The 25,653-nt window shown below is 40.5% G+C and overlaps 3 protein-coding genes across 7 annotated transcripts in view; 1 reads left to right on the top strand and 2 right to left on the bottom strand.

The window, feature by feature from the left end:
• ELP1 (elongator acetyltransferase complex subunit 1) overlaps window positions 1-3,260 on the top strand; it is a 60,382-nt gene extending 57,122 nt beyond the window's left edge. The window contains exons 36-37 of the mRNA XM_070742197.1: window positions 871-949; window positions 2,151-3,260. Coding sequence (XP_070598298.1) covers window positions 871-949; window positions 2,151-2,218 — 147 coding nt within the window. The 3' untranslated portion in view covers window positions 2,219-3,260. The remainder of the gene's footprint in view (window positions 1-870; window positions 950-2,150) is intronic.
• A 786-nt stretch (window positions 3,261-4,046) lies between these two features.
• On the bottom strand, window positions 4,047-5,270 carry ACTL7A (actin like 7A). The gene has a single exon (XM_070736186.1). The coding sequence runs from the start codon at window positions 5,268-5,270 to the stop codon at window positions 4,047-4,049; it is 1,224 nt and encodes a 407-aa protein (XP_070592287.1).
• Window positions 5,271-7,064: 1,794 nt separating this feature from the next.
• On the bottom strand, window positions 7,065-25,392 carry APTX (aprataxin). 5 transcript variants are annotated; one of them, XM_070742192.1, is made up of 8 exons: window positions 25,370-25,392; window positions 22,045-22,178; window positions 20,503-20,549; window positions 13,939-14,274; window positions 11,965-12,024; window positions 11,647-11,873; window positions 10,668-10,771; window positions 7,065-8,081 (listed from the first exon to the last, which is right to left on the bottom strand). In XM_070742192.1, exons 1-8 carry the CDS (start codon window positions 25,372-25,374, stop codon window positions 7,927-7,929), a joined length of 1,068 nt encoding a protein of 355 aa, XP_070598293.1. In that variant the 5' UTR covers window positions 25,375-25,392; the 3' UTR covers window positions 7,065-7,926. The 5 variants fall into 5 exon arrangements, with proteins under 5 accessions (XP_070598293.1, XP_070598295.1, XP_070598297.1 ...); XM_070742194.1 differs by lacking the exon at window positions 25,370-25,392 and adding an exon at window positions 23,973-24,067; XM_070742196.1 differs by lacking the exon at window positions 25,370-25,392 and adding an exon at window positions 23,912-23,990.
• Window positions 25,393-25,653: the final 261 nt, after the last annotated feature.

The raw sequence follows: 25,653 nt of genomic DNA, 5'->3' as shown, positions 1-25,653 counted from the left end.
TTTTCAAGGCAGCGCAAGGAGCCGGGCTTGAAGTTGAGGGCAGGGAGCGACGAAAGTGCGGAAGCCGACAAAGATTGTTTTGAATGTCGGCTGCCCCCCCCCAGCGCCTCCGGCCCCCTCGCCACTACCCCCCGCCCGCCCGATCCGCCCCTCTCACCGGCTTTCTTGGGACACAGGTCCTCCTGCAACAGCGCTGGCGGCTACGGCTTCTCATCCTCCTCATTCGGCCGCTGGCCGCTCTGAGCGCTTTGAGAATGCTTGCCCCGCCCCTCTCACAGTCCCTTAGCTGAGAGCGCTTTCGTCCCAGCTATCAGCGAGGGGGCTGCAGGAGAGGCGGGGCAGGCGTTCTCACAGAGAGGGAGAGAGAGAGGGAGAAAGAGACAGAGAGAGAGAGCAAGAGGGGGGAGAGTGGAAGGTAGAGAGAGAGAGAAAAATGATAGAAAAAAGGGGAGAAAAAAAGAGAAATGAGAAAATGATTGAAGCAGAGAATGACAGGAAAGAAAGAAAGAGAGCGAGAAGTGACTCTTGGTTATGACGTATGACATCATCGGGTGGGAAAAACCGTGGTATAGAAAAAAAACTGTGGAGTGTTTTTTAATTAATATTTTTTGAAAAACCGTGGTATAGCTGTTTCGCGAAGTTTGAACCCGCAAAAATCGAGGGATCACTGTATATGACTATCCCTTAAGCACAGTCACAATTGCTGTCATGAATCAAGGACTATTTGTAAATTAAAAGCAGGTACAAGAATGGATTGGGAAACAAAATCAAGTTATAATTTTCCTGTTCGTTCCATAGGGAAAATAATGGTTTTCTGGTACTATTATTCTAAATAAAACAACATCTTTTACTAATTCTTTGCAATTTTAGATCCTGGGTCCCAATTCAACTGCTAATAGCATAAGTGCTGCCTATACTCAACAGAAAGTGATGGCTCCTGTAGTACAAGGTAAGACAAATCACGTAGTCTACAAATTAAATAGTTTGAATGTGTATGTGTATGTAGGCATATGTATGTGTGTCAGGGGTGGGTTCCATTTACCTTCGCCACAGGTTTGCATTGCAACACAGGTTTTGCACTTGCTCCACTCATGAGTGCGCGCCCTCGTGCATGCAATTTCACTTCCACACATGCTCAGTAGCAGGATTTAGCTCAAACCACATCAGCCCAAGAAGCTGATCAGTTGTGCTTTGGGTGAAGAAATAAAGGTTAGTATTTTACCTGGGGATGGGTGGGAGGGCTCTTTTTCAAGCAGCAAAAGAGGGGGAGCCATCCAAACACAGAAAAATGTGCCAAAAATTTCCCCCAAATGATGGCGGCACCCACAGACCAGCACTGACTGAACCAGATCCGTGACACTATCGTCACGTCACTAACGGTTCGGGTGATCTGGTCCGAACCGGGAGGAACCTACCCCTGGTGTGCATGGGGAGGCTGGAATTTAAATTTGTCTTGAAATGCATCTGTCTAACGCATTTGTCAGCAATTTATGGATTGCACAGAACCTGTTACAATCCTAATAGTATATTAACATAGCATTTAAAGAAAAGTTGCTTTTGCCCATTTACAAGGTGAAATGGAATAGCAAACCAGACTTATTTAAATGTTTTATTGCTCTTCCTACCTTACAGCAGTGACTCTGAACAGCACACAAATGCCATATTATCATCAGCTCTTCAATACAATTCACCCGTGGGCTGATAACTCTGGCCTTTTGTAATTCTCAGCTGCCAAAAACTGATCAAAAAATGAAATTTGGCTCCCAGTTGCAAAAAAAGGTTACTTTATGCAGCATGAAAGGAAACTGAGCAAACCTCTTCCTTGCTTACTTACGCTCTTTGCCCAGGACTTAGCTCTTGAGTTTTGAACCCACTCCCACTCAATGTAGTTACTATGAAGCATGCCATTTAGGAAAGCTCAGAATTGAGCTTGCTGTTTTAGGTAGCAAAAGAAGAAAGTTTGTTTATTCTTAATCGATTTCAAGTAGCAGGCAAAACATAGGACTATTATCACAGTGTTAAATTTCTTTTTATCTCATTTGTGAGGTTTTGTTAAAACAATTTTTGTCACAATGTTTACATAAAGCGTACTGTAATATCTTTCCTTTTGCTTATCTGTAGGATTACTTCTTTCTTTTTCTTTTTCTCAGATTCAGAGATCTTTATTGCTCCCAAACTCAATAAAAATACTCAGTGGAAGCTTACTCTGCTCCAATAAACTCAGTTCCACAACTATTGTCAGGATGAAGATCTCTGTACAGGTAGTCCTCGCTTACCAAACAGTTGAGACCAGGAACTCCATCACTAAGCGATGTGATCACAGGGCATGATGTTATGTGACTATGCCAACTTAACGATGAGAGTTCTAGTGGTCCTGGTCACCATCATTAGACGAATGCTGCAGTCACAGCGGCCCATGGTCATGTGATCGCCATTTGTAACCGTTGTTTCCTCATTGACTTTGCTAATCAGAAGCGGGCGGTAAATGTCACAAATGACTCTGCAATGTCATAACTGCAAGTTGGTTGCTAAGCCCCCAAATTGTAATCATGTGACCACAAGGATGCTGCAATGGCCGTAACTATGAGGACCAGTCATACGTCCTTGTTCAGCACCTCTGAACAAGTGGTTATTGAGTGAAGGCTACCAACGTTTTACTATTTCTCATCATGTGTCCCTAATGAAGGATGAATTGGCTCACAAAGCAATGCAAATTCACCTTGCCCCTATGTACGTCTGATCAGGGGTTTCTTTCCTCTTTTTTCTCCCAACGTTTAATAACCAAGACAGCAACCAGTCAGCTTCTACTATTGTAAATTATTTTTAATATGTTGCTTTGAACTCTCCAAACTCTTTTTCCTCCCGCAGTTTGATATCTGAAATGTTCTTGGAGATTTTAAAGCAGAGCTACCAATAGCACTTTAATTTTTTAGGGATTTTTTTTTTTAAAGAAACACCACTCAGTACCACTGAGGAAGATTTTTATTAATATATTAAGCCCTGTTTTGATGAATTAAATATTGATGGAACATTCGTTTTCTGAGAACGAGAAAGGGGGAGGGGTTAATACAGTTTTATTATCACTTTTTTTCTTTGAAACTCTCACATTTGATTTTCTACATGATGAAACACTGAGGACAGAGCCCTTTTCTGGAAATAGTTTCCAGTGACTGAATCAGATACATCAACAGATACGTTCGTGTGTGAATGTTGATCAATGCCTGTTTATATTTTTAATAAAGGGTGCATATTAAAAATAACTCTGGATTTCAATTTCATAACTCTGTGCAACCTCTAAAGAAGATTAATGCATGGCCAATCTGCATAAGTTTGCCAATAAAAACCTGACTTTTTTTTTTTAAGAAATCTCAGCTGCTAAAGTTGCTCTGATAGAGTTGAAAGCATGTGGCTGGTGCAAGATTAGCACCAGTTACATAACGGGTAAGGTTTAAGAATTCCACAAAAACCCAACTGGAATTCATGAGATATTTTGGTATTTTAAGGTTTCTACTCTTCTTTTTATTTTTCTTTGGTAAGACGCTGACTTTCAGGAATTGAATTAAGTGTACAAGCCTACTTAATTCAAAAGACAGTCCCGTTCCGTTCAACGAGGCTTACTCTGGGATGAATGAATAAATGAAGAAGTCCAATTGCTGGCATAGATCAGTGTTTCCCAACCTTGGCAACTTGAAGATATTTGGACTTCAACTCCTAGAATTCCTCAGCCAGCATTTGCTGGCTGAGGAATTCTAAGTTGAAGTTCAGATATCTTCAAGTTGCCAAGGTTGGGAAACACTGGCATAGATCATCTAACTGGAAGGTTTTCCTTGATGTACTCATCTGATTTTTGTCATTACTCCCACCACCAAAAAAGGAACGCTATTGTTTGCCGTTACAACAAGGAGCTTTTAATACACAGAGAACAGAATGTCATCCAGATCATATAACATTCAGATTGGTATCACAGGGGTAGCAGGGAAAGTGTGTCCTTTTTGTCGATCAAACTTCATCCCGTTCTCCTAGGTGAAGGAATTCATGATTGGGGTTTAGAAACATTTCCGGTAGATGTAAAAAGGACCCTTTTCTTCATATTCTCTTCTATGAACCCATAGCTGCTGGAAAGCCTTGAGAGATGCAAGAATGGAGCCTCCAGTCCAGACCGATGTTTTCCTTTCCGGAGAAGCTGATGAAATTGGATTATCGTTTGGGCACATTCTAATCAGCTCTCTCTGGAAGCGGTCAGCAAAGCCCTTCAGTGTGGTGCAGCCCCCACATAACAGGATGTTGCCCATCAGGTTCTTTTTGAGGGCGACGTCACACTTGTTGAGGGAAGTCATTGTCAGGAGAGGAAGTCCCAATTGCTGCGAGTTAATCAAGGACGGCTTAAAGAGCATTTCAGCACATAGGAATCTCTCTTTGCCAATAATGATCACTTGCCCGTCAGGAAGCTGATATTCAATTTCATGTTTCCTGGGAGCTGTGGCAGCATCGTGTTGATAGTCCAGCGAAGTGAAACAATGGTTCTCTTTGATATCCTCTACGATATTCCAGTCTTTCTCTGTGAACAATTTTATATTCTCATTTATTAACTTCATTAGGTACTGAGTGACATCAGATCCAGCATAGTCGACTCTTTCGGTAATGCTCGGCATGGTGTATCCTTCGTAAATGGGAACGACATAGGAGACACCGTGCCCGCTCTCCACAACAAGGCCCGAGGTCTTTCCGTAGGAATACATTGACAATCTTGACTGGTAAGCAATGTGCATGGCAGGAGTGCAGAACGTTTCAAAGAGCATTTCTGCGTATTTTTCTCTGTTGGTGGTAGGACTTAGAGGAGGATCCGATACTAGGACAGCATGCTCTTCAGGTCGAATCCTCATCTCCCGAAGGAAAAGATATTCCCACATATCTTGAACAGAATCCCAGTCCACTATTATTCCATGTCTTAAAGGATTGATAAGTTTTAAGGGTACTGTAGCTTCCTGAAGTTCTCTTCCAACGAAGGTTTCCTTCCTGTTGTCTCCAGTTTTTGCCGTCTCCTGGATATGTTTCCCTACAGTAGATGAAATCACATGGCTTGGCTTTTGTTCTCCAGCAAAACCACATTTGCAGGAACCGGTACCAATGTCTATGACGACAGCTCTTGTCTCCTTTACTATCCTCCTTGGAGTTGTCTCTCCCTCTTCTCTAAATTTGGTACCCCTCTTGACTGCTGGTCCTTTCTTTGAGGGCAGAGAGCCAGAACTTGCACTTCCTCTGCTTGACATTTTATTTCCTGATGCTCATATATGCCTACTCTCCATGTACTGACCACCATTTCAAATGGCAAGAATGGACATGATGTAGAGTCCTGATGATACCAGCAGTAAGCATTGTGACATCATAATGGGAATTCTTTGAGCAGTACTTCCAACACAATAGTTTGGAGAAGATTGTCCTCAAGGGTAGGCTATCGACATTTAATTTTACCTACACTTCAGATCCAGAAAAAGGATTGTTTAGGTTATATTTGTACAATATACCGAACCATACATACATTCGCAATGTTTTATACATGATTTCAAATTTGTGGTTCAGTAATTATACAAGTCCAGCATACCAAAGCACATATATGATCTTGGAAAAGGAATGTAGCAGTTAGCCAAATACAAATTTAAGTCCAGGAAAGAAGACAATTCTAGAAAGACATTTAAACAGGCTCGCTTTGGTATGAGAAAGGGAAAACGCTATTAGGTTTCCAAAATTCTACTACTATAATGTAGATTACAAATCCAGTACTGGATATCTTGCAGAAATCTGTTTCCTGCCCTGGTCTACATTGAGGAACTGATACCACCTATTAAGAGAAGCAGGCTCTTGTCTTTCATCAAAGAGATGTCATCCAAACTTCACCCATCTACTAAGCATTTTACTGCAGCATTATTGTAACACCACCAAGTCGATTTACAAAGCAAAATTCCATGATGCACCTAGCACAGCATTTGCAACAAGACTTGCCTCAATCCACAGCACAGTGGTTGGCACCTTCTCAACCAGCAGTGACATGGCAGTTTGTCAGTAACATTTTGGAAACGCTTAAAATCAATTTAAATTTTTATAGGTTCTCATTGAAATGGTTTATAATGAGTTGGATGACAGAACATCCAACAGATCTCATCAAGACGACTTTTGTTCTGAGTTTTCTAAAAGAGACAGCCAAATGGAATATGCCCATTATCGACAACAATGGTCCAGTATTGGACAATTACAAGAATTTCCCACAAAGGTTGAGAGCTTGTTTTGATGATTCTGCTAAGAAAGCAACAGGTAATCCAAGAGAGTTAAAAGCTAAACATTGATCAGCATATTTTCAGCAGCCACATCAAATTTTCAATTATTTACCGGAGATATTGGGTGGAATGTTTTCACTCTGATTAATCAATTTTGGGAAGGATTTGCTGTTGAGCTGAGATGACTTGGTGAAATAAGGCACACCAAAGAGTTGCCCCAAGATTATGTGTTAATAGATGGCCATTTGGAAGAGGTGAGGCACAAAAAAATTGATGTTGGGATTGTGTGTGTTCTGCCGTCTTCATCTTCAGCTCACCTGCTTGTGGAGTCCCACATCAAAGGGCTGACACCCTGCCTTACACAATAGGTAATTTCCATTTACTTTCAACTGGGTTTCACAAAGGCTTCTACAATAGCAATGACATGGTGGAATTGCTGGGAGATCATTCTGCTAATGTTAAGAGCTATTTTGCCTAGTTTGTTGATGCTGTTCAAAGGGTGAATTGTTGGGTGTGTTTAAATATTCTTTTTGTTTGTAATGCTATTTAAATATATTTTGCTTGCCCCCATGGAAATATATCAATATTTTGTTTTTTTCTTGCTCATGAAGTCAAATATTTTCTTGGACTGGTATCCCAGAATTTAATAGAAACATGAATTCCAGAATTATATCTAAATGTATGATCTCATTTATGCCTGCTCAGAAATAAACTCAATTGAGTTTAGGGAGATTGTCAGATCGCTTCACATAGGATTGCAATCAGCATAGATAATTAAAATAGACACTGGCCTTTTAAAAAAACACAACCTTTTATTTAGCTGAATAGTGGCACTGTGACATATAATGGGAGGTGTCTGTGGAAGAGAAATAGTATCTCCACTACCTTGAGATCATTTGAAAAAATGCAGGATATAGACAGGAAATATAATTTAATAGGCATTGCTTTGCATTGTAGATACATAATGAAATAAACACAGGAGTTTAAAAAAATAAGATTTCAGATTTCACATCGTAATGCTTGTTACATCCACAGCAGTCTACATAGAAACAGTATAATGACAAAGCTGAGAGTCAAATTGAGAAAGCAAAGAAATGCCTCCAACATAGGGTGGAACAATATCCTCATATCTCAGGTTACCGGTCAAATCTTAGCATAGTACATCTTAGGTTTTTCACTTTTCACCTGTGCCAATTTTGAAAATGAATGCCAAGGTTCCGCTTGAAACGTAGAATAGTATCCTGAATGAGCAACAAGTTACCTTCTGTCACGTCAAAATTAAAACATATGACAAAAAGATTCAACAGCAGGATTCATTTTAGTTGGCCAAAGGAATTGGGCGGCCTATAAATCTAGTAAATAAATAAAATAAATTAGTTGTAACGAATTGCTTAGCACAAGGTGTAGAGAGATGCACTTGGGTGAGGGTTCCACTGCAAAAGCACAAGTACATTGTACAAATCTTTTTTATTTCCACTTCCCTTCTACCCATAACAGCCACTTCCCTCAACAAATACCATTGGTCACATTAAAGAAGACGATGTTTTGGTACACTTCGTAAGGCAATAGCATTAATATTTGCATATGAACATTGGAACTGAGTTTACTCAATACTTCAGGAAACTCTGGTGCATAAGGAAAACCAGTCCACGCGTCATTTTGGCCAATGTTCTTTAAGATGTTCCTTTAACTGAGGGATGGTTGGCAGTTGCTTTTTGCACATGTGGCACTTGAGAGGCAGTGTTAGAAGTAGCAAAGCATTCTGATCCACAGTTACTCTCCCTTTCTTTTTTATCACTGCTATCACATCTGGAGAGGAAAAGAAGAACGGCATAATACATGTTCAATATCTACATGAAACCGCTGGGTGAGATCAGTACGCAGGTGGAGTTATATATCTCCACCCCATGTCCAGTCAACGAAGCAGTGGAAGTGATGTGCCGGTGCCTGGAGGCTGTTGGGGTCTGGATGGGTGTCAACAGACTCAAACTCAACCCGGATAAGATGGAGTGGCTGTGGGTTCTACCTCCCAAGGACAATTCCATCTGTCCGTCCATAACCCTGGGGGGGAATTATTGACCCCCTCAGAGAGGGTCCGCAACTTGGGTGTCCTCCTCGATCCACAGCTCACATTAAAGAAACATCTTTCAGCTGTGGCGAGGGGGGCGTTTGCCCAGGTTCGCCTGGTGCACCAGTTGCGGCCCTATTTGGACTGGGAGTCACTGCTCACAGTCACTCATGCCCTCATCACCTCGAGGTTCGACTACTGTAACGCTCTCTACATGAGGCTACCTTTGAAGAATGTTCGGAAACTTCAGATCGTGCAGAATGCAGCTGCGAGAGCAATCATGGGCTTTCCTAAATATGCCCATGTTACTCCAACACTCTGCAGTCTGCACTGGTTCCCGATCAGTTTCCGATCACAATTCAAAGTGTTGGTTATGACCCATAAAGCCCTTCATGGCACCGGACCAGATTATCTACGAGACCGTCTTCTGCCGCACGAATCCCAGTGACCGGTTAGGTCCCATAGAGTTGGTCTTCTCCGGGTCCCTTCGACTAAATGCCATCTGGCGGGACCCAGGGGGAGAGCCTTCTCTGTGGCGGCCCCCACCCTCTGGAAACAGCTCCCCCCAGAGATTAGGATTGCCCCCACCCTCCTTGCCTTTCGCAAACTCCTCAAAACCCATCTTTGTAGTCAAGCTTGGGGGAACTGAGACATCTTCCCCTTGCCTATGTAGTTCTGTGTACAACATGACTGTATGTATGTTTTTATTTACTGGTTTTTTTTAGATTTTTTTATATGTATAATTGCTATTTTAGATTTTAATTATTATATTTGTCTCTATGTACCGTTTTTTTATCACTGTTGTTAGCCGCCCCGAGTCTATGGAGAGGGGCGGCATACAAATCTAATAAATACAAATAAATTACAAATACAAATACATGGGCCCCCAATCCACGGACCGTATCCATCCCACTCCCAAACCTCATATGAATGGTTTCAGCTACCAATATTTTTCCGTGGATGGGAAGGGGCATGGTTTTGTGTGCCATGGATGGGGCTTTACCCAGCATGCCAGAAAGCAGGCAGTGCAAGCAAGCAAAACCCCACCCATGAGATACAGGCAGCATACAAAACTATGCCCCCCCTGGTCCACGGAAAAACCTCTCTCCACAGAACTGGTGCCCAAAAAGGTTCAGGGGCCGCTGGCATCATAGATCCCGGATTATAGCTCCAGCCATATCCATCCCACTCAAAACCCCTGTATGAATGGTTTTAGCTATCAATATTTTTCTCTCTCATCAAACATTAGAAACTGAGAGGAGCGAATTCATGACATTTGACATAATTTACAGCAATATCAGCAAGCTCACAATCTCAAGGTTCTTTATATTAATGCCAAAATTAGCATCCAGAGAATGGCTGTGTTTCTGGAGCAAACTTTTAAAAAATCTTTGGGATAAATGAGTTGTCCAAAAATTTGCTCTGAAAAAATCTTATAATCCAGTCAAACTGGGCAGCGGCCACATTTGTTTAACTGCATCTGAACTTTTCAAATACAGCGGTACCTCATCTTACGAATGCCTCTTCTAACGAACTTTTCAAGATACGAACCTGGTGTTTAAGATTTTTTTGCCTCGTCTTCCGAACTATTTTCACCTTACGAACCCAAGCAGCTGCTGCTGGGATGAAGGGGTTTCTTTTTTTCCCCTTTTTTGAAGAAAGAAAAGGGAGGGGCGGCTTGGAGGGGGAAAGACTTTGCATTAACAAAAGTAGAACAATGTGCTTGCAGAGGCACTGAAAGAGTGTCTTTTGAAGAAAGAAAAGGGAGGGGCGCCCCCCTTGCCTTTCTTCCTTCCCACTCACCCTTTAGCCTAGCCTTGCTTCTTCTACCCGCCCCCTTTAGCTGCTCCTCCCTGCCCTCTGTTCGCCTCCCTTCTAAAGTTAGGGATTTTCCTGAAGGATTTGCACGCCTTATTTGCTTTTACATTGATTCCTATGGGAAACATTGTTTCGTCTTACGAACTTTTCACCTTCGAACCTCCTCCTGGAACCAATTAAGTTCGTATCATGAGGTACCACTGTATATACAGGGAAGATATCTTTTCTTACGAGAAGGGAAGGAAGCGGAATTATCCCATTTTTTTAATCTCCATGCCCCTTTTCTCTCATACTAAGAGAACCTTTTGCAGGGGAACACCCGCCTTGCGGTCAATTCTTTCAGCGCTAAAATTAGATGTGTTTTACGTGTCCACTTGCTTTCTATTGGACTGGTGCAGGAACTTTATTAAACCAACAGGGCAGTAGCTATTCAATTACTTTGATCTTAAATTATAGGAAGAAACCCAAGTCTAAATAGGCATAGAAATGAAAAGAGTCTGTGTTATTACCTGTAGAATCCAAGAAGTAATCGGTCGTGAAAGAATTCCAATGTTTCTTGGTTTTAAACCACTTAGAATCAAAGTCTTGGCTAATGACATGAAGATGTACCTGACTAAGAAAATCAAGCAAAAACCATAACTAGGATTGATGTCACTACAACAAAAACAATGTGCTAAAACAGCATTCATACTAACAAAAGATATAGGCCAGAAGGCAGCTGTTGTGATTAGCTCTGGCCCAGCTCCTGCCCCAAGGACTGTGGATGTGGGGGAGACATCCACATGCTGCAGGCCTGTTTTGCCCCCGGTGGAATCTGCTGATGAAGGCTCCTCTGACCAAGAAGACATGAGTGACAGGGAGGAGATGAGTGTGGCAGACAGCTCAGAAGGAGATCAATTATCTAGCTCCTCCTTGGATTCAGAACAAGAGTTAATGATACAGCCACGCATGCGGAGAGCGATGCATAGGCAACAACAACTGAGATTATTATCAAAGAAAATGAGGCCACCTGTGGTTGGGTGGGGCTGTGGTAATTAGTGAGGCTGCTATAAAGAGCAGCCTGTGGGTTTGGCCATTGTGGAGGATTATCTGATCGTTGTGTTTCGTGACTGCTTTACTGACTTTGACCTTTTGTGTGCTGATTTTTCCCCACTTTGAAACTAAACCAGAGCAAAGTGTGTTTCACTTTGTGAAAAAAGGACTGTGAATTGCCTCACAGCTGCAAGCTAAGTATCCCAGAACTGATAAGGGACTTGTACAAATTACCAGTTTGTTTGGAGACGAGTGCTTTTTGCTATACCAAAAGAGGGCTTAGGTTAAGGGAATTTTCATTATAAAGAACATTGTTTTGAATTTTCAAACATGTGTGAGTCTGAAATTTGTACCTGTGAATTTTTGGGAGGAGTCTAGCAGAGAGCCCAAGAGAACAGCAGCATTTCTTCTAATGCATATTGGATAGAAGGTTAGCACACCTCAATTCTGTCTTACCTCATGCTTGGAATGGCATGGTAGCCTAGTCTGAAGCGCAGGATGTCTTTCTCTGGGCACTGCTGGATTATCATTTCTCCAACCTTGTGTATATGTTCCAACAGTTCAAGATGCTCGTGAGTTACTTGAAATAAAGTGGAAATGGATTGCCAGGGCAGCACCAACCAGTGATAGCGAGCTTTGGGATATTTATCCTTGATAACTACAACTTTCTCATCCTTGTAAACCTAACAGGGAAGAAAATGCGTAAGAATTAACAACGATGGTTAATATCCTCATGCTTATCAGTCTTGAAACAAAGCAACATGAAAACCTTACCTGCATGTCTGGGTTTTGCATAGAAGCCTTCAGACCTTGAGCCCAGTATGGCATACATTCCTTAAAAGGACAAAGAGAAGAATCTAAATACATTGAGATAGATGACAGATAGACATTCAGACAGACAGATTAAAATGACAAAATGTATCTTGAAGAGTCCAGTAGGGAATACTCTTTTTTTCCCTTTCTTTCTTTCTCTTTCTTTTCCTTCCTTCCTTCCTTCCTTATTTACTTACTTACTTACTTATTTATTTTATTTAATTTTTATGCCGCCGTTCTCCTAATACTCTGGGCAGCTTACAACACGTTAGCAATAGCACTTGTTAACAGAGCCAGCATATTGCTCCCACAATCCGGGCGGAAGGATGGAAGGCTGAGTCAACCTTGAGCCGGTGATGAGATTTGAACCGCTGACCTACAGATCTACAGTCAGCTTCAGTGGCTTGCAGTACAGCACTCTACCTGCTGCCCCACCCCAGGTCTTTTTCCTACTACTGTACTTAAGTAACCAAGCTTCAGACTGCAATCTTGAATTCAACTGAATTGTGCCTCTGAATAGCTAAAATAATTTTAAGAGTCATTTAAGTATTTTTCAGAGCATACATAATGCTAAGACACTTATCACTTTGAGACTGCTCCCAAGAGGAGCAAATATAAATATAGACAGAATTTACCTTACTCAATTCAGATAGTGCCTACCCCCAGGTGGTGACCTCGTTCAAAAAGCTAGTAACTCCCACATTCTAAGCTCCAAAAGCATTCTCAGTATTTTTTTCCTGCTCCCTAGATCAGTGTTTCCCAACCTTGGCAACTTGAAGATATTTGGACTTCAACTCCCAGAATTCCTCAGCCAGCAAATGCTGGCTGGGGAATTCTGGGAGTTGAAGTCCAAATATCTTCAAGTTGCCAAGGTTGGGAAACACTGCCCTAGATAATTATGAGTCTTGAATTAACCTCTCTTAATGATGGAATGGCTTTTATCAGCAGAACAAGAGGGAAAGGTTTCCTTCTGCCTGCAGCCCTAGTATGTTCTCATAATTTCCTCTAAAGGGGCCTAGAATAAATTGGGGAAGGGCAATATCAGGGATTGTGTGAGGATCAAAGTGGAGCTATTCCGGTCTGTTCTCATTCAAATATTACAGCTCACCTCACCCTCCATCTCAAAATCTGGCAATTATTAGCAGGGGTATTGGGAATTCTCTTCAGAAGTCCAGCCCTCACATAACAGGCAGAAAGAATACTTTGGAAGAATGAGAGGAAGATAGTTTGCTTGCATTACCAAACCAGAGAGAAAGGTTCATTCTTTATAGACAGTATCTTAAGCTTAGAACTACGGCGCCTAAAACACGATTTAAGTATTGCCCACAAGATCATATGCTGCAACGTCCTACCGGTCAATGACTACTTCAGCTTCAATCGCAACAACACAAGAGCACAAAACAGATTCAAACTTAACATTAACCACTCCAAACTTGACTGTAAAAAATATGACTATCAATCGAGTTGTCGAAGCGTGGAACTCATTACCGGACTCAATAGTGTCAATCCCTAACCCCCAACATTTCTCCCTTAGACTATCCACGATTGACCTCCAGGTTCCTAAGAGGTCAGTAAGGGGCGTACATAAGTGCACTAGTGTGCCTTTCGTCCCCTGTCCAAATGTCTTTCCTTTATCTCATATATCATATATATTTTCTTCCTTTCATATATCTTCTCTATTTTTACATATTATCTTTATATATATTACTTCATGTCTATTCTCTTCCATATGTATTGTGTATTGGACAAATGAATAAATAAATAAATAAAATAAAAAGTATCTTGCCCTTTCAGTGTTGGTGGGAGTGAAGAAAAGCTGAGATTTGAAGTTGGGGGGGGGAGGCCTTGGTTGAGGTACTATAGAATGAAGGCTCTCCTTGCCTACCTCCCTGTGCTTAGTTTTGCAACACCAATTGCTCTCATTCCTTTGCTCACCATTTTGGTTGAAGAGCTTTCAAGCGACGAAACAGAACTACCGTCTGTCGCCTCGTTATACAACTTGTAGTTTTGCAGTTCTCGCTGGTCTGTTTTTATTTGTTTTCCAGATAAGCTTTCCACATTTTTGTTCTCAGGTTCACCGTGTGGCCTTTTTTCACTTTTCTGAGCAAGTTCCTTGCTTTCCCGACCAACACATGTACCCATTTCGTCCAAGAATTGTACAGTGTACGGATACAATTTATTGACAATATGGAGAACCTGTCCTGGCTTCAGTTTGGTTTCTTGATCTTTGCCGACATCCACTAGATCAATACTGGTTGGATTGACTCCTATCTTGAATTTAAAAAAAGCAAAATTACTCATCATGTTAATATTTGCTCTCCCTGGAAGTCAGAATCCCTGAAATATATTGTGATATATTATTAAATCAGAAGTCCCAACCCCAATACCGGTCCATGGCCTATTAGGGACCAGGCCATACAAGTGGTGGGCGAATGAGCAAAGTTTTATCTGCATATGTGTGGGATGCAGGCTGCACATGAAACCATGCGCCTCCTGCCAATGAAAGACAATTTTTCTTCCAAAACTGATCCCTGATGCCAAAAAGGTTGAAGACCACTGTATCAAATAATTAAAATAGACCATCTCATTTCCAGGGAAAGATGGTAGACTGGAGACAGCTCCATAGAAAAGTGTATTTTATATACATTCTAATATGAAGTTAAAGTGGTTTTTTCTTGGCTTTAAAGCATCTACCACCCGCAAATTATCACCAGTTTTCTCAAATTATGTATAATAGTTAAAATCTTGTGATATAGGAGAGTCAACCAACAAGTAGAGTGAAAAAAAGGCCGATTCCTATAATTATATTTTAATTCTTAACTAAGGAAACAAAAATGAGAAATTCAAGGTGCTATACCAAAAACTACCTATTTTTGCAAAATGTTATGTTTTATGTAATGTTCTTAACAAGGCTGGTTAGATAGCTCTGGATTTATGCACTAAAATACTGAAGAATTAAGAAATATTTGACAATCCATTGCAAATACACAGGAACAAAGCAGTTTATTTCAGACTGATTGCTATTCCATACTGATTAACCTGCGAGTAAGCCCCACAGAATCATTGAGGCTTACTGCTGTGACAATACATATAGGAGGAGCATTCTAACCCTCCTATAAAGAACAAGGAAATCACAGCTTTATTTTCTGGATTGGAGGAAATAATTGTGAATGAAGTCGGTTATATATTAAAGAAGACAGAGGAACATACTGCAATAGATTTCCATGAAATGGAATGGATCTGAACAGGTGTACTAAAAGAATAAAGTTCAAAGTTAATAAAAGTAAACAAAGGAAGTTTCTCATGATGCATCTTCTTATACAAGTAGATCAGTGTTTCCCAACCTTGGCAACTTGAAGATATCTGGACTTCAACTCCCAGAATTCCCTAGCCAGCATTCGCTGGCTAGGGAATTCTGGAAGTTGAAGTCCAAATATCTTCAAGTTGCCAAGGTTGGGAAACACTGCAATAGATCAATAGATGAAACACCTCAATAGATCAAAGGCTTTCCTGAAGGCATCTGCAGCCAATAACAGAGCTCCAGATCGATCCGGAGTTCTGTTATCAGCTACAGAGGCCTTCGAGAAAGCTTTGCCAGCTGCAGAACAAATGGGCCGAGGTGTGTGAGGCTTGGTTGCAACTATCTGAAGGTAAATAGCAAGGCAGCTCCACTTCTATTTGGTTTCCAAACTTCCGATTGGCCCGCTAGGGCATTTTTCACAATCCCCAGGCTTCAGGAGGCTTTCCTGAATCCTGGGGAGAACAAAAAACAGCCCAATGGGACTACTGGAACTCCAGTGGCTTCAGTGAGGCCTACGTGCATGCATTGGGGCAGCGCAGGGGTTGTGGGAGGGCTTTGCATTATGGGTATGGGCACGCATGCACCTGCTATCATGCCCGCATTCTTTTGGCAGCTGAGCCGAAAAAGGTTTGCCATCTCTGCAATAGACAATCCACCTGAATCCACAAAAATCAATACTTTAGTTAGAGCAGGAGCTAACTTTCTTGCTTTATTAATCTCAGTGGAAGCAAATAGAGCAAAAAGGGAAACCATGCTAGAGAGTTCCTATGTTTTTAAAAGCAAAAAAGAAAAAGAAGCCAAGCTTTCATTCCTTTGTGTCTGTGGGTTCAGTTATAGTACGGGTTCAAATTAGCCTGAATATTCTCCTGGTTTCCTTTTGGAAAATTCTGGGAATTGTACTTTTATAAGGCCTTTCCTGAGCCTTTGATTACAAAACATCAAGCCATGACCCCTATGGACAATCCAGGGTCATTTGGTCAGGAATTTTGACAAGCAAACACATTAGGATCTGACTTAAATGTGGAGTGTACAATTTCCTCACAACGTAGCACAGAAAGTCACTTACCCCTCCCACTTTTTAACAACTTGAGGGATTTCAGCATTTTGTTTGAAGCTGATGTGATATTGAAGCAAATAAAATTTGAAGATGTGTAGAGTACATAGAATCCTATTCCTAATAAACCTGCTTTGCAATAAGACAAATCGAGAATTGTTTTGTTTGGGCTTAGCATGGTTTATAAACTCAGTCACTATGGTTTTCACATTGTGGATTATTGTTAAAAGCATTTATCACATTTACAAAACACCCAATCATTTTAATTCCTTGGATTTAACATGTAAACCAACCACTCATGGTTTGTAAAATACATTTTATAGTGTATCATAACCTTTCTTAAACCATAGCTTAGCATAAGGTGGAATGATTCATAGCAAAGGTTAGTTCTTATAAGGTAGGACTCAGCTTATGACTATAGTTAGGACCAACATTTTCTGCTAAACAATGCGATCACAAAGCAAATGTCACAAGAATGTTTCGCTTAGCGACCACAACCCCATCAGTCCTGGGAATGGCGTTGAGATTGACACCTGTGTACTACGCTGTGTTTTGGGAGAAAGTAGTGGGTCGTCTAAATGTAACCATTCAACAAAAGTAAAAATTTTCAGATGATAATATTCTATTATTACTTACCTAGTACAGTGGTACTTCGTGATATGAACCCTCCATGATATGAACATTTTGAGATACGAACTGGAGGTTCAGAAATTTTTTGCCTCTTCATACGAACTTTTTTCGACTTACGAACCCACCGCAGATCGCAAAATGGCGCTCTGCGGGGCGCCGCCACCCAGCTGTCACCTTTTAAAACAGCCGGGGGACTTCTCGGCGTTCTCTCGAACCCGAACTTTTCGGGTTCGGGAGGCCACCGAGAAGCGCTGCCGCCCGGCTGTCACCTTCTGAAACAGCCGGGGGGCTTCTCATGTGCATAGAGCGCCGTTTTTGCAATCGGCAGCGGTGTTTTTGGCCGATCTGGAGGCTGAAACGGAGGTGGGGAATCCCAATAGGGAATTCTATGGGCGGAGCTTTGACGTCATGAAGACGTCCTTCCTGGTCGGCCAAATTGTGGCCTCCAGGAAGGACGTCTTCGTGACGTCAAAGCTCCGCCCATGGAATTCCCTATTCGGATTCCCCACCTCCATTTCAGCCTCCAGATTGGCCAAAAATGCTGCTGCCGATTGTAAAAACGGCGCTCTGCCAGGTGGCGGCGCCCGGCTGTAACCTTCTGAAACAGCCGGGCGCTTCTCGGCAGCCTCCGGAACCCGAACCCGAACTTTTGCCGAACTTCTGGGTTCGGCATTCGGGAGAACGCCAAGAAGCCCCCCGGCTGTTTCAGAAGGTGACAGCCGGGCGGCAGCGCTTCTCGGCGGCCTCCCGAACCTGAAAAGTTCGGCAAAAGTTCGGGTTCGGGAGAATGCCGAGAAGCCCCCAGCTATTTTTAAAGGTAACAGCCAGGCGGCGGCGCCCAGCGGAGCGCCATTTTGCAATTCCCCCCCCCCTTGCACGCATTAATCGCTTTTACATTGTTTCCTATGGGAAACATTGTTTCGTGTTACAAACTTTTCACCTTACGAACCTCCTTCCGGAACCAATTAGGTTCCTAAGACGAAGTATTATTGTATATGGAATTTGGCACCTGGATGTGTTAACCAAGAATCACAGGTCATTCAACAAAATCACAATCCAGTCCAAGTCACCCAGCTTGGTCGCTCCCAGTCTAAAGTCTCAGTAAGATAAGGGACAGTCTCCCAACTCACCCACCCCCACCTACCTACCTATCCGCCCCTCCTCCACTCTTTCGCTTTCCTACACCCAGTTTTGTGGGACAGCCTGCAGTCCCAGGACTTGGACTGTTTGCCATAACCTGGGAGCCACCTCAGCCCAGTCCAAGTCTTGCCACCATGTACTCTAATTGCCCTAGTGCTCTGCTGCCACTCCTTTGGTGTCTTCTTCCTCCCACAGCTAACTAGACATGTCTACCTTGGATTCTGAGCTGGGCTGGATTGAGCTCATCTGAAGAACAAACAAAAATTAACCCAACCCCTTTCCAAAGGGCATGTCTGCTCAGCAGTGGGCGGAGGAAAACACCCAAGGTCAGTTGGGGTGGCAAGTATAGTAGCAGAGGCCAAAAGGTTATAAATGGGAAGAGGTAGGTGGGTGGAGGGAGTTGAAATGACCTTACAAATTAAGTATTTGATGGACCCAAATTTTGATCACATGACTGTGGAACATAATGGCTGTAACTTCAGCTGTTAAATCTCTTTGTTCAAATTCTTCCATAACTTTGCAGCCACTTTAATGGCTGTAACTTGAGGACTACCTGTAAAGAATTTTGCAATTACTTCTGGTGAGGCAGTATTAACATTTAAATACAATAGAACTCTATTATCTCTGGAAATAATTATAGTTAGAAATAGTGATGGGCGAACTGAACCCACACAATTTGGGTCCGTACTGAATTTTGCGGTGTTCGGTATGCCGAACACGAACCCAAAATTTTTTGAAACTTCGGGCATAGTTCGGGGTCGCGTTCGGAGCTTTGACGTCACCGGCAGGTTACTAAGGACACCAAGGTGATCACTTCCTGGATTCCATGGAATCCAGGAAGTGATCACCTTGGCGTCCTTAGCAACCTTCTGGTGACATCAAGGCTCCGCCCCCGGAATCTCTTCGTGGGAGGGATTCCCCAGCTCCTTCAAAGGGAGGTCTTCACGTAAAAATAAACATTGTTATTTTTATGTGAAAGGACACCGCAGCGGCGCTGCAAGCAAAGGGCGGTCCTTTCACGTAAAAATAAACATGTTTACTTTTACGTGAAAGGACCGCCCTTTGCTTGCAGCGCCTATATTGCCTAAAGAGTGGGAGACTAAGGACAGCATTTTGTTAAAGATATAAAGACAATAAATGTGACTATGCAACAAAAATTAAAATTTTCAGCAGATAATATTTTGTACTTATTTAGTATACAGAATTTGGCAACTGGACATATAAATGGATTCTCCATGCTTTTAATATAGCTAAAAGACTGATGTTGCAGCATTGAAATGATAAATGGCCCCATTTACTCAATTGTTTTAAGATCTGATTATACTTGCTACTTATGAGCAGGTGACATAAACACATAGACTTTGTACGGGTAAGTACAATGAAATACGGGATTTATTGATATAATATGCTGACAGTTGGTTAAAAAAGTATGGTAGTTTTATAAGTGTATTAGAAATATATATGTATATGCGCATGTGTAATCAATTAATTATACACACATTCATATATATAGAAATATATATATATATGTGTAAGCGTAATCAATTAAGTATACAGTGATCCCTCGAGTTTCGCGATCTCGATCTTCGCGAAACGCTATACTGTATCGCGATTTTTCAGAAAATATTAATTAAAAAATACTCCACTCTTCTCTCTCTCTCTTTCTTCCTCTCTCTCACTCTCTTCCTTCCTTTCTCATCTCTTTCTTTCTTTCCTTCTCTCTCTTTCTCTATCTCTCCCCCTCTTGCTCTCCCTCTTTTTCTCACTTTCCCTCTCTCGTGCACCGAGCGGCGGGCAGGCGGGCAGGCAGGCGCCGGACAAGCGGCGGCCGGACAAGCGGCGGATGCGGCAGCAGCGAGGAGCCGAAGATCGGGGTTTCCCCTTTGCGTGGGTGGCAGGGAAACCCCGATCTTCGCCTCCTCGCTGCTGCGGCGCTGCCGAGCAGATCAGCTGCTGGGCGGCGGAAGGAACCTTCCCTGGGCCAGGTGCGGAAGTAAAAACACCATCTGCGCATGCGCGGCCATGGAAAAAAGGGCGCGCATGCGCAGATGGTGTTTTTACTTCCGCACCACTATATTGCGAAAAATCGAGTATCGCGAGGGGTCTTGGAACGTAACCCTCGTGATACTCGAGGGATCACTGTACACACATATATATACATGCACATGTATGTTTGCATCAGATAATTATACAGTATAGAGAATTGTCACTATTTACTGTTGTAATGGCATATTTACATTTTTTCTGATGTATTTTTTCACATATATTCCCACCACTTGTTATATATATTTTTAATGATGTATTGGCCTATATTTACTTCTTCTTTTGTTTTAATAATTTATTCCATAAGGCTATATGGAAGGAAAAAGCATACCTGTTTAACCTTGACATACCCTTTGTTGTGATCTGCTTTTAGTTGTACTGGAAAAAAAAGTGACAAAGAATAATATTAGGCTGTGAATTTTATGGAAGTATTATTATTATTATTATTGTTGTTGTTGTTGTTGTTATTGTTATTATTATTGTTATTATTATTATTATTTATTAGACTTGTATGCCGCCCCTCTCCGGGAAGGGAAAGAAAAGGGGTCATTTTAAAAAAGCAAATGCTTTAACTGTGATTTAAATTAAACAGTAGGCAGTAGGAGGCAACCAATTTATTCTTGTTTCTTTTGTCTGTTTAGAAACAAATGTAGCCAGAAAATTAAGATCTATGATCATGTGGGCTAAAATTATTGCTATAATTACATGCTATAATAGTTTAATGTACGTACTTTACTTCAGTTTCATAGTATCTCCCTATTCTAATTAGTCTCTGGGTTTCAGTAGCTATGCTCAAGGCAATAAAATTACTTCTTTTGTTTTTCAGAATAAGTAATATACATTTGCACTAAAGCTCCCCAATATGCCCACATACCACACTGTACATCAATGTTCTAGATATGGACAGAAAAGGTTAGGGTACTTCCTCATTCAGTCCATTCCAGAACTATCTAAGCAGCATATGTGGCTGACTTTTCCTGAACTCACTATTATTTTCTAGCTAAGGCAGATTCACTGCAGGATTTAAAAATTCTATTAAATTTTCTTATATTTCTCCATCTACTTTAGCTATTTCTATCCACCAACTGGCAAATTGCAAATATAAATGTATAATCTTACTTCCATCCATAAAATGTTGGGACGTACAAGTAGTTCTCATTTAGCATTAAATGTTAGCATTGACAATAAGTAACTTTGCAACCAGTCCTCACGTTTACCATGTCTGTAAAGCAGTGTTTCCTAACTTTGGCAACTTGAAGATATCTGGACTTCAATTCCCAGAATTCCCCAGCCAGCAAATGCTGGCTGGGGAATTCTGGGAGTTGAAGTCCAGATATCTTCAAGTTGCCAAGGTTGGGAAACACTGCTGTAAAGCAACAAAAAGCTGAAGATCGTAAGAACATTTACAGTTTCACTTAGCAACTGCCTGATTTAAAAACCAGGGTGACAACTACAGTATAGTCACTAAATGAGGACTATCTGTACAACAAAACATTACTTGGTTATAAAATGTTGATTGAAAATACGTCATGTATAATTATCTTGTAATCCTATTAGAGACACCTATTTTTACTGCTTTCCTATGTAGTTTATTTCTAAAGTCTTTTAGAGTAGATAGCCATAGTAAAATCTAATTAATAAAAATAACCTGAGAAAATGAAAATATGCATCCTTGAGAATAGCAATTAAATTCAAACCAGTTTTCCTAGCGCAGCCCCTTAGCTTCAGAGTTATTACTCATCATGGCAAGTGTTTACGGCATTAGGCATAATAAAACAGAGCAAAAATGAAAATGAATAAAAACTACTGAGTTTACTAAGATTTACTCCCTGGCATATTTAAGACTGCTACCTTAATCTTCAATTTACAGTACCTTGTTTTCGTGAACACTTCTTGTCTGTTATCTCCGTGTCAGGCCCACGCCCTATCACCACCATTTCTAAATGCGGTAGTTTAATTCGCTGACAGCTTCTATCTTTGCTCACTAGCCAGCATACACGCATTGTGCTCAGGGAGGGGAAGAAAAAAATAAAGAAATACTCAGTTTTATCAAATAAGGTTCAGCTAGGGAGAATGATCTACAGGTGCTATAAAAGTATTTTATTCCAGAACACTCACAAGAGGTTTTTATCTATTGTATAAAATGTACTCTCTCCATCTACAAAGGATAGAGCATATACATTTACCAGAGTTTGAATAGCTTATTATCCAAAATATTGAGATGCCAAATAGATTTTCATTTATTTTTTGTTGTTATAAAATGCATAGATTTGAGAAAATAATCGATTAAACAATTTATATCATGCTTTTATAATTATATTTCTGCATAACATATTTATAATTATATTAAACTTACAATATGTTCATTAACTAGATTATAAAGCATTCCAATCGAAAAAAAATTGTTCTGTGACTCATATGCAATGTCATTTTAAAAAACTATAATATGAGCCACAGAATAATTTCATTCATTCTAAACACTTTATTTATAGTACATTTATAAAGTGTCTTTTTTAAAGTCTGTCAATAGTTTTTGACTAACAAATGTAACTAACAATTTACAAATTAATATAGACCCAAATCTCCAATTCATATTTGGCATAGCTTTTTCCTTCTTCCAGGAGAGGAAAAAAACTGAATTTGCTTATTTGGAATAAATATTCCAGCACATCAGATTTTTTTCAGCTGATGTGTGTACAGTGCTAAACCTTTTACATGCAAAGGGCAACATTAAGTAGTAAGGGGTGAATTAGCTGAAAGCCTTTTCTCCTATGAAATGAAAGTCTTCTTTAATTGGAGCTGTTCTTGAGCATGTCTATGATAAAATCCAAGGAACTGAATTACTTTTGCAAAGCAAAACAAGGGAACTCATCCTATTTTTAACATCTAAAATGCTCTAAGGGACTGCTTATCTAATCTAATAGAGGTAGCTTTAATTTGTTTCATAAAAAATTCAGAAGACTATTTTGAATTTGTTTGCAAAAAGTTTGCAAGACCTTAGATCTTGAACAATTATAAACAGAAAATTCACTGCCCTTCCTTTTACTCCTATAAAAGAACTATTTACTTTGTACTTCTTACTACCCCTGTAACAGAGAAACCAAGAAAAGAGTGCATTTTTATTATCAAGCTTTTTCTTTGAATCCCCAGTTTCCTTCAGTTGGTTTTTGAATGAATTCTGTATCTGGCACCAGGAGTGGCTCAGCACTTTTCAGGATGCAGAAATTACTTTCCAAGGGAAACGGAAGAGGTTCACTCCCTCTTTATTTTTCCATCAAATATGCAAATATGACAGATCAGGACTATGTTGGAAAGCAACCGTTCATGGATCTATGGATCCAAAGTTTAGCTCTGCACTGTATTTTATTCAGGCTATGATCCACATAACCAACATCCAGATATAATGCATGTTTGTTTGTTTATTTTTTAAATCCAGTTCAGTAACTTCAGCATGCAAAGAACTGCGATTGTGTGTACTGGAAACAACACAAACACCTGGCACAATCAATTAAACCTATCAGGGCAGCTAAAATCTGACTCCTGAGTGTCAATGACTGTATGAATCAGTTCCTCCGAGGAAACCTTTCTTCCAATCTCTGTTGCGCCATCTCTCAGTACAATTTTGTGCTTGGTGGTTGTTTTTTAAAAGACCATCTAATGACCCATGTTACCCCATCCGATTTCGTCCGTCCCAACAATTTCGATGGGTTAATCACACACACACACACACACCACAATACCAGAAGCTTCTCACGGGAACCGCCTCCTTTCATCGACACACTCCCTGGCATTGCCACTCACCTCCACGTTGCCATCTCTGCACCTTGCTACATTTTCTAGCCAATAGCGTTCCTCCTGGGCCGCTTTGAGCCCAATCAAATTCTGATTCCTTATTCCCGCCCCCCTGAGAGGAAGGAAGTAAATACCCGGCCAGTTTCTCGACCTTTCTTTCCCGCGGTGAAGATGAGAGAGGGGTCGTGCTTACAAGGATTATTGTGCGGAGTTGGTCTTTTATTTATTTAACCAATAAAAAAGGCTAAAGCAGATCCACTAAAACAGAAATCATTACTTAATATCAGCACAAGTATTAAGGCTACTCAAAATCTCACCAAATATTTAGCGAGCTCTCAATTTCAAATGTCATTGTTAATTAAAGCAGAAAAGGGAGAAATTACTTTGAGAGTCCCACCAAGGATGCCTTTTAGTGATATAAAAATGAAATACAGTACAGCCAATATGCATTTTTTAAAAATTCCTATGTTGAATATTAATACCAGAATTCAAAATTTAATGGGACTATAGGTTTTCAGTTTATATGTGTTTTTTCAGGATGTTCCTCCTGCTTTTAAAATTAACAACTTTTTAAAGAACTGATGAAAAAGGCACACGTGCACAAATATGGAACAAATTTAAATGCTCCATTCTAAACCATCAAGATTGTTTTACAATAATGTCATATTAGTTTCCTATACAGTACTAGGAAATTTGTAGAGCTAAAAACTTATAGTGACATTGTAATTTTGAAATTGGTATTAATATATTTTAAAAATTCCAATGAGTTTTGCATGCAAATACATGAATGCAGAAGATTTAAATTACAACTGAAACCAAACTTTTTTGGGATGACCAAAAAGTAATGCAACTTCTTATACAGTATATGATAACTGCAGCCAGACTATTATAAAATAAAAAGAAGAAAAGTTCAAGACTCCACAATGATAAAACTAGTTGGTGAAAACAATGGAACTTGCAAAGATGGCTAATTTAACTTCTTTTATTAGAGCAAAAAAACCGGTATCTGCATTCATGGTTGATTGGAAATCTTTTACAGACTTTTTACATCAAATAGAAAAAAATGCACTTAATTTCTGGTTTTGTTTATTACAAACCATGGCGTAATGGTTGTAATTTTGCTTAATATTCCCTGCAAAAAAGCTATTCTTTATTTTTTCCTTTGCTTCTTTTATTAATTTACACTATTTGTAAGCCTTATTAGTGGGACGATGAGAAATATAAATGTAATAAATAACCTTTTCCGACGGTGTTGGGATACTATGTTTTCGTTCGCTTTTAATGCATTTTTCACACTTGAGGATAACTTGTAACTAAGTTGTTGCTTGTACCTTTCAGATTTTTATTAATATTGATTGTTTCCTGGTTGCTTATTTGTACCCTATGACAGTCATTAAGCGTTGTACCTCATGATTCTTGACAAATGTAACTTTTCTTTCATGTGCACTGAGAGCATATGCACAAAGGCAAATTCCTTGTGTGTCCGATCACACTTGGCCAATAAAGAATTCTCTTCTAAACCTGCCCTCAAGTTCCCTGTAGCTGCACAAAACCGGCTCAGTTCTTCTACAAGACTTCCGAAAGGTCGAACGCGCCCACAACTGCCGCTTTGCATTCTGGCCCTTGTAGTTTGCCCTTGTTGAGCCGCGTTCGAAAAAAATGGCGGCGGGCCGAGCACGTTGCCTTCCTC

The sequence above is a fragment of the Erythrolamprus reginae genome, chromosome 2 (assembly GCF_031021105.1).
Source record: "Erythrolamprus reginae isolate rEryReg1 chromosome 2, rEryReg1.hap1, whole genome shotgun sequence".
Lineage (NCBI taxonomy): Eukaryota > Metazoa > Chordata > Lepidosauria > Squamata > Dipsadidae > Erythrolamprus > Erythrolamprus reginae.
Note: the sequence above shows the minus strand (reverse complement) of the source record. Positions and strands in the feature narration are given on the sequence as shown.

Bases quoted from the DNA above. Each gene is read 5' to 3' on its own strand.
- ACTL7A (XM_070736186.1), bottom strand. From the start codon at position 5,270: ATGTCAAGCAGAGGAAGTGCAAGTTCTGGCTCTCTGCCCTCAAAGAAA.
- APTX (XM_070742193.1), bottom strand. From the start codon at position 23,944: ATGAAAGGAGGCGGTTCCCGTGAGAAGCTTCTGGTATTGTG. The intron at 14,275-20,502 runs GTATGCTTTTTC...TTTAAATTCAAG, and splicing joins GGTATGTCAAGGTTAAACAG to ATAGGAGTCAATCCAACCAG. The intron at 11,874-11,964 runs GTAAGGTTTTCA...CTTCCCTGTTAG, and splicing joins TGCAAAACCCAGACATGCAG to GTTTACAAGGATGAGAAAGT.